This window comes from Ceratotherium simum, chromosome 1 (genome assembly GCF_057802395.1).
Source record: "Ceratotherium simum simum isolate JZ-2026a chromosome 1, ASM5780239v1, whole genome shotgun sequence".
Classification (NCBI taxonomy): Eukaryota; Metazoa; Chordata; class Mammalia; order Perissodactyla; family Rhinocerotidae; genus Ceratotherium; species Ceratotherium simum.
In genome coordinates this window covers 98,381,772-98,390,997 of record NC_141900.1, presented here as the reverse complement: position 1 = coordinate 98,390,997, position 9,226 = coordinate 98,381,772, and the positions used below count along the sequence as shown (strand labels likewise).

At 42.2% G+C, this 9,226-nt stretch overlaps 1 protein-coding gene across 1 annotated transcript; it reads left to right on the top strand.

Annotated features, from left to right (window-relative positions):
• The first annotated feature begins 5,540 nt into the window (after positions 1–5,540).
• LOC101396110 (olfactory receptor 2F1-like) lies at positions 5,541–6,476 on the top strand. The gene has a single exon (XM_004430801.1). The coding sequence runs from the start codon at positions 5,541–5,543 to the stop codon at positions 6,474–6,476; it is 936 nt and encodes a 311-aa protein (XP_004430858.1).
• Positions 6,477–9,226: the final 2,750 nt, after the last annotated feature.

Below are 9,226 nucleotides of genomic sequence, written 5' to 3'. Positions count from 1 at the left end.
TGAGTGTCTAGGATGAAAGGAGAGTACTGCAATGTCCACATTGGAAAACCTAATCTTCCAGAGCTGTAGGATCCTAGAGGTCTAACAGAATCTGTTTCACAAATGAGGAAACTGAGACCCAGAGAGACTAAATGACACAGCCAGAGTCATAGAGCTATTTATATCGAAGCCAGGGCACACACCAATTATCCTGTCCCCAGTCCAGAGTGTTTACCACCATAGGATATTTACAGATTTCCCTTTCATGGTATAAATGATTCAAAACCTTTAGTCATATCTACTTTGCTGAGGCAGAATTTTAGTTATACCTTCCCTCCACCTGTCAGCACTCACCCATGTTGCCCAGAGGCCAATCAGTAGTGCTGGACTGTAAGACAGCGAGTTGACTACCCAGAATCCTTTTCTGAATGTAATTTATCTATATCAAGAATAATTTTTAAAATTTCATTTGTATTCATATGGATTCACATTGAATTCATATTCAAAAATAACACATGGTTATTGTGGACATTTTTCAAAATATAGATGAGCAAAAGGAAGAAAATAAAAATACCCATAAACCCATTACCACAGATAACCCACTGACATTTAAAGATCATCCTTCCAATTCTTTTTTTATGTTTCTATATTCCTACTGTATGTATATTATTTTTGCCATTTAGGATCATACTGAACCTACAATTTTCTAACCTACTTTTTAGATCCAGTTACATATCATCTGTGTTTGGAAAAGTAGGAAAGGTACATTTTTGTAGGAAATATTTTTATTAGATGATCACACACTATGTTGTCTGGAAGATGGTACCCAAATGTTCTTTTTCTTTACCGTTGAGTCACCTAGATTAGTTCATACAAGTCTACCTTTGGTGTGCATCAGGAGTCTCACCTCTCAGGTGTCACTCTTTCTTTTCCCATCTGGTGCCCTCTTGCTTCTTTTTACTTCTGCCCTCTTCTCAACTTTTGCCTCCAACTCTCAGTCAGAAGGTCCCATCAGTTTCTGCTTTTGATGGACTTTGAGGTTGGGAGAGTTTCAGATCCTTTGGGTCCCGGGCTTAGCTGAATGGTGGAAGGAGCAAAGGTGAACCTGAGATTCTACACGTCCTGCACAAAGGGAAGAGTGTGAAGTGAAACTGCCATTCCTCAGTCCATTGTCAGTTAGTCACAAATCTTCAAGATAATTCAAAGTTTATCTTGCTGATATTGGCCAATTAGTACAGAAACATTCTAGCAGGTTACTTGCTAACAATGACTCTTCCATCTTACCAAAGACCCACGTTTTATTACCATAGAAATGGTAGGTAATATTGGGAATAAAACCCCATCCTGACTCATTGTTTGCTTTGTTCCTTGTTGTAATTCCAGTGGAGACTAAAACTTTGTGGAAGATGATGAAGAATTGGGCAATCCAGCTTAGTGAAAGCTGGAAAAGCTTCGGGTGATAAATATGCAAAGGAAACAAAACTCAACATAAATGTGATATGGAGACCATGAAGGAGCCTATGGAAATCTTTTAATGTCTGTGAATTTGGGACTTCTCAAAGGACTCCAGCTTATGGATATGATGTTTCTGCTGTGCAATGCTTACTCACTACTCCCTAGTCACTAAAACTACATGTGTGGAAAGAGGGGAGAAGGTCTTCTTCCCTTAGGAAGGAGATCAGGCTCTGAGACTTTAATTTCTCTTCTTCTCGATTAATCTCAACCCCTTCCCATTAGGCCAGAGGAGTAAATATTCCTGTCTCCTGACTCCTGCCAAAAGTCCCCAACAATGCCATAGTCTTGAATGGCAGTGAAAGACTCAAAAGAGTCAGGGAAGGGCTCATGAGCCTGGAAACTAGAAGGACAATTAAAAGTTGAGATAAAAACTTTTCAGAATGTTTATTCCCTAGGGAACTTAGAAGAGTGGGGAGGTGTGGTTGCAGAGAAGTAGCTGAGAAGGGAGGGAGGAAGAATGAGTAAAGGAGCACTCCAAGAGCGAGTAATTGCCCTCTGAGGATTCTTAGGTTCTGAAAAGTTATCACCTAAGACCGACAAAGTAGAACCTCCATCCCCAGGAAGAGGAAGTACAACTGTTTCAAGGACTTCCTGAGAGATGTGCTGCCATCCATCCAAAATGAGTTCTGTGCATGAGATGAGCACTCAGCCTGGGTGAGTCCCCAACAGGGAAGGTTAAAAGGAGGTGGTGAGAGGATAGACCCCAAATCCCCACAAGCAGCCAGCACTGCCCTGGGATCCTCTACGTGTTTTTCTCAAAGTTATAGTTGGAGGCTCTTTGGTGCTTCCCATGACCTAGAGGATGTAACTTACTGTTTTCAAGCCATTCAAAAGAGTCCTGCATCTTGGTCAGTCGTCCAATCAACAGTATAAACTGAAGTGCTCAGTATACACAGATTTACGTTCAAAGAACTAAAAAGTGGAGGTCAAATTGATAAGGCTCTTATTTTGGCCTTAAGTCATCTCCATTATGTTAGAGATAGGTAGTGGGAATGGAGAAGGACTGGACTTGGTATAAGAACCAAAGATAGACGTAGACCGTGTCTTTTCTTGAAAAAGAATATGGTGAACATTCTTAATCATGAAAAAACATAATCCCAATGGAACTAAGGCAGGTTTGGTCCCTGGTCTCATGGACAACTTAGTATTAGTGGTCATTTCACTCTGGGAATGATCTGGTACTGACTTGGGAAAGAAGCTCATGTATCAGAGGCTGAAGTCTTTCAGCCTTGACCCAAGTGGGTCTCACATTTCTATTTGTATGGCCCTTTCCCTATTTCCTTAGCATCTGGTTTTCAAGTCAACCTGGTCCCATTCATTGGCATCTCCCCAAACAGTTATGTGTGATATGAATTCTTTGATCCCCAATCCCAGTAACCAGTAATATCTAATTTCCTACTGTCCCACTAGCTGTTCTTACTGACAGTGATCAAAGAATGAAGAATTTCTTTCTCTCTTTTATACTGCTTTAGAGTACAGCTTATGTATATTCATTTATTACAGATCTTTACTGCTGGAAGAAATCTTGCTGCTTACCCAACTTGCTCATTCTACAGATGGCTCAAAAAGTCAGTGACTTAAAATGATACCTGGACAGTTTATTCATACTGGTAGAAACCTAGATCTCCTTACTACCAATCTATATACACCCTTAAACCATATCTACTTTCTCGAGAAGCAAATGCACTCATTGTTTCTTTGCTTCTACTTCATTAATTCTATGTACCTGGGTGGCTATCTACATAGTCTAACTCTATGTGTCCAGTTATCAGACTGAATAATCCAGCTTCCTCTCAAAACTCCTATAAGATTATAATGACTCACCCTCTCAATGCTCTTGCCAGCCTGAGTTCCTGGAGAGGGAGACCAGGCTGTATTGATCTCTGTTACCCCACCACCTGCCACTGGAGCAGGCACTACTCAGTGCTCGGTAAATGTTCACTAAGTCCAGCATAGTGCAATGAAATTCTCTAATTATTGCAAAAATTGGAGGATGAAGCCATCTATTAATAAAAATAGTTTATCATAATCTAAAAACAGTATCAAAAATTTATTGGAAAAAAAGGTCCTTGGTTTCCTTGTGTAAAATGAAACGGGTGGAATACATGATCTCTATGCCTCCTTTCATTTCTAACTTTTTTTATTCTCTTATATAGTAACAGGGCCCTTCTGGAGGGAATCTGGATCTGTGACTACGACTCTGAAGGTGAGGATTCTGGATGCTGTAGCAGCTTCCAGATAGTAGTAGATCAGAGCTGAGTTACTTCCTCTGCTGATACAAGGACCAGGATCCCTGGGGCAGTGCTCAGAACCCCAGCCACCAGCTACTTTGCTCTGGCCCTAGAACCCGTCTGCAACCCTGAGAACCTAAAGCCAGTTTCTATTCTTGGCAGTCTCTGCAGAGACAGCTTCTGACTACCTAAGGGCCAGGGCTGAGTGGAAAGCAAAAAATGCCTGCTCCATCCATCTTCTCTCCTCTCTTCCTCCACCAACGAAAGCCCAGGGCACTGTTCCCAGCCAGAAGACGTCTGAATTAGATGATGCTTTTCAATTCTATTGTGTTTGATTCTATGGCTCTGCTCTGGTTTTCTGAACACTGATGTAGTATTACATTTATCCTTTGTTCAGCTGTCTCATTTGATTTTCACAGACTTTACCAGGATCCAACTTTTCAAGTTTTTTATTTGGTTTTGTCGCACTGCTGATTTTCTAAACACGAATCCCTAACGTTGAAAGGCAACATCTCCTAGAAGTTGGTTGAAAGCGTAGTGGCTCATATACTCAATAAATATTCTTAATAAATGAGTTAATTTACTAATTTTTGTAAGAGCAGGAAATGTGCTTTGAGATTGCATTTCTATTAGAAAAAACTGATGGCATTTAATTCTAGTTCTATAGACGGTGGTCGACATGTTGGAAGGGAGATAAGCCAGCACAATCTTAGCTGAGAGAGGAGAATTCACTCCCTCTGAGAAGATTCAGTGGATTTCAGTCACTTCATACTCAGTAGTAACATGTGAGTATCATTGGTTTCCAAATGTTCTCATTACATCAATTTGTTAATTATTTATTTAAACATCTGCATATATGCCCACAGCTTACTATATAAATAGTACACTATCGAGGAGGAAAGCATAACTGTGGTGATAATTTAATTACAGCTGCTAACTTAATTAGACAACTAGTAACCTTGGTCTTCTCCTTCATAGCTCTTAGCACAATTATTCTCATTTAATTTTTTGTAATTATTAATGTGTCCCTGATGACAATATAAGAACAAAGGAAACAGGGCTCATACTCTGTCTTTCTGGTTCACAGACAGGTATCTGACATCCAGAACAGTCCCTGCACAGAGCAGGGGCTTAGCAGGTATTGGTTTAAAAGACTGAAGCATCATCTGACTGATGGGCACAATGAGAATGACATGAGAGGATTCCTTTCTAGGCAGTGACCTAGACCAGACCCGAGAAGAAACATGAAGAGAAACTGAGCTCAGCCTTTTAGGAACAACACGGAGGAACCAGGGGCACCACTCTTTGTATCAAGATCTGATTAAAACATTCTACCCTCTGCTCCCGTCACTGAAGAATCCTTCCTTTCTTCCCTGGGCTCCACTGTCCTTCCTTCCTTTTCCACTTTCTACCCTTCTTCCTTAGTTTTCCTTTCTCTTTTACTTTCTATTTTTTTCTTTCCTTCCATCATTTTTTTTCCCTATTCTCCACCACTTTTTCCCCTATCTTTCCTTCTGCATTTATAGGTTATCTCCTCTATAACTCTAACTGTGCTGGATCCTAGACATAGAAGGATGACCAGAAAAAGGACTTTAACCGTGAGAATTCCCCAGAGTAGAGTGAGCACCCAAATGTCCCTTTCTCCAACATCTTCATTGCATTGTCCCTGAGCACCTAGGTAGGAACCTGAGTAGAGGTGTCCCAATTCCAGCCTCAGTCCTAGCCCAGGGCTTAATCCCAGACTTCTAAAGTAAGACCATCACTCGTCCCTCCCTGACTCTGCTCCTCCCCCCAACAGCCTGACCCACCTCCTCCATGAGGGACAACCTGACCTGGGTGAGTGAGTTTGTCCTAATGGGGCTCTCCAGTGACAGGCAGATCCAGGCTGGACTCTTTGTCCTGTTTGGAGCTGCCTATCTGCTGACCCTACTGGGCAATGGGCTCATTGTCCTCCTGATTGGGCTGGATGCCCGGTTGCACCTGCCCATGTACTTCTTCCTCTGTAACCTTGCAGTCGTGGACATCTGTTACACCTCCAGTGGGGTCCCCCAGATGCTAGTGCACTTCCTCCTGGAGAAGAAGACCATCTCCTTCACCCGATGTGCAACCCAGCTCTTCTTCTCGTTGGCCCTAGGGGGGACTGAGTTCTTGCTGCTGGCAGCAATGGCTTATGACCGTTATGTGGCGGTCTGCGATCCCCTGCACTATGTGGCAGTGATGGGCCCTAGGAGCTGTGCGGTGCTGGCAGCAGTCTCCTGGCTTGTAGGCTTGGCTCATTCTGCAGTGGAGACGGCAGTCACCATGCGCCTGCCCACCTGTGGGCACCACGTGGTGAACCATGTGTCCTGTGAGACACTGGCACTGGTCAGATTGGCCTGTGTGGATGTCACCCTCAACCAGGTGGTCATAGTGGTCTCCACCGTGGTGGTGTTGCTGGTGCCCTGCTGCCTGGTCTCCCTGTCCTACACCCACATTGTGGCCACCATCCTGCGGATCCGCTCCACCGGGGGACGCCGCAAAGCTTTTGGGACTTGTGCCTCCCACCTCACTGTGGTCTCCATGTCTTATGGAACGGCCCTGCTTATCTACATGCAGCCCAGCTCCATAGCCTCAGCCAAAGACAAGGTGGTGGTGCTGTTTTATGCTGTGGTGACTCCCATGTTGAATCCTCTCATCTACAGTCTGCGGAACAAGGACATGAAGGCTGCTCTGAGTCGAGTTCTGATGAGGACTTCTGAATCAAAACTTTAGTAGTGACTTTGTCACAAGAGGGCCTCATTTTGAATACAGTGGGCTCTGGAGCATGCCCTCCTGCATAATGTCTGTATGTGTGTGTATGCCTGTGCGTGTGTGTGTGTGTTTGTGTGTAAGCGAGCAGGTGGAAGGACCTGGTCCAGCCCAGCTCAGTAGGGTGGGGAATTCACCAGGGATTTGAGCCAAAGTCAGAGCAAAGATGCCCACAACCCTGATGAGCAGGACCAGACCATGTGTGAGTCACATGGACATCACTCTGCATGTTTCCCTCTCAGACCTGCAGTGGTGACAAATGACTAGCCAAAAAGTCAAATGTTCAGGATCTCAAACACATATCTTTCTATGTAATCAAGTCTAAGGATATCCTCTTGTGGAAACTGAGGGATGTATTCATAACTCATGCTTGACTAGAAGGTCATGTCACACATGATCAGAGGCGAGCTGAACTATTCACCAAGGAAAGAATCAGTTTCCCATTGGTGATAATTTATCTCTGCTCTTGTAACACACAATTAATGATTGAGCTCTAAACATCCTAAAATATAAAGCAAATCAGTGATAATTTCATCCAGAAAAATGTTTAAAACAACTTTTAAAAATCAGAATAAAACATCTCTTACTGAACTATTACAGATCTCTGGTTTGTTGTATCCACAAACAAGCAAAAACATAATGTGGTAACAATTCAAACTTATAATCAATCTGTTGAGAAAATGCCAAAAGGTTGAGGAGAAGGTAATGGAGTATCTTTTAAAATGCCAACTAAAACTTTTTTTTAAATTGAGGTAAAATTTACCTGACATAAAATTCATTATTTTAACTGTTTTAGGGTGTACGCTTCAGTGGCATTTAGTATATTCACACTGTTGTGTAACCTCAAGTCTATCTAGTTCCAAAACATCTTCATCATCTCAAAAGGAGATCTCATACCCTTTCAGCAGTCACTCCCCATTTCTCTCTCCTCACTGGCTCTGACAACCACTACTTTGCTTTCTGTCATTATGCATTTGTTTGTTCCGGATGCTTTATAAAAATGGAATCATACAATATGTGACCTTTTGTGTCTGACTTCTTTCACTTAGCATAATGTTTTTAAGGTCTATTTATGTTGCAGCACGTAGAAGTGCTTCATTCCTTTTTTATGGCTGAATAATATTGCATTGTATAGAAATAACTACATTTTGTTTACCCATTCATCCATTTGTGGACATTTGGGTTTTTTCTAATCTTTGGCTATTGTGAATAGTGCTGCTATGAACATTCATGTACAAATTTTTGTTTGAAAACCAGTTTTTAATTATTTTTGGTATATACTCTGGAGTGGAATTGCTGGATCATATGGTAATTCTATGTGTAACTTTTTGATGGACTGCCAAACTGTTCTTCACCACAACTGAACAATTTTATATTCCCACCAGCAATGAACGAAGGCTCCAATTTCTCCACATCCTCCCAACACTTATGTTCTGTGTCTTTGATTATAACCATCCCAGTGGGTGTGAATTGGTATCCTACTGTGGTTTTAATTTGCATGTCCCTAATGACTAATGATATTGAGCATCTTTCTGTGTGCTAATTGGCTGTTTGTATATCCTCTCTGGATAAATGTCCAGCAAAACCTTTTTTCCTTTCACTTTTTATTGAAGACCTCCCTTCCCTCACTTACTCCCTCAGCCCCTGCCTACCTCCTTCTCTCTCTAGCACTATCTGCAGCCTCCCTCTGCCCTCTTCCCCTCCCTGCTCCTTTCCCCCATCACTCCCACTCCCATCACAGGTGCTCGATCCCAATCCACAGTCAAAAATTATCTCTTGTGTTTAGATCCTTCTCTAACTATTAATTTCTTTCCCTCAAATCAACAGAGTAGTTTTTCCTTTCTCTGTTCCATTGCAACATTCTCTCTTCCAACCAAAGCCTCTGTGTGTAGGCATTTGCCTGCCCTTTGCCCAGTGTCTGCATTTGTACAACAAAGAAACATCTGGAGTTCTTCCTCCTTAGTACCTGCAGGAGAACAAATCACAAACACTTATAATTTAATATATTTTCCTTTATCATCATCACATACCTACGGAACATCTAGCACTGAGCAGTGTGATATCCTAGGACACCTTCTAACATAGCCTAGCTACAAAGGGATCACCAAAATAATTGAATGAGCGAACTGTGTGTATGAAGATTTTGATAAAGCCAGTTCAAAGTTGGAGGGTGTCAGCCAAAAGCAATGATGTTGGTTCTATACTGGTGGAGCGGGCTGGCCCCGTGGCCTAGTGGTTAAGTGCGCAAACTCCACTGCTGGCGGCCCGGGTTCGGATCCCGGACGCACGCTGACACACCGCTTGTCCGGCCATGCTGCGGCTGGTCCCACATACAACAACTAGAAGGGTATGCAACTATGACATACAACTATCTACTGGAGCTTTGGGAAATAAAAAGGAGGAGGGTTGGCAATACATGTTAGCTCAGAGCCGGTCTTCCTCAGCAAAAAGAGGAGGATTAGCATGGATGTTACCTCAGGGCTGATCTTCCTCACAAAAAAATATATATATATATACTGGTGGAGGTATAATTCTTCTTCACTAAATTAGGATATAGTTGGGACAATAATCTATTGACACGTTCTAATTATAATAATTAAAAAATATCTTTTGTATATAAAATAATACTTATATTCTATTCTCCATGGCAGGAGTGTGTACATCTAGCTTATCCGAGAAGACATCTATTCATTAAGTTACCAATTAGAAAAAGG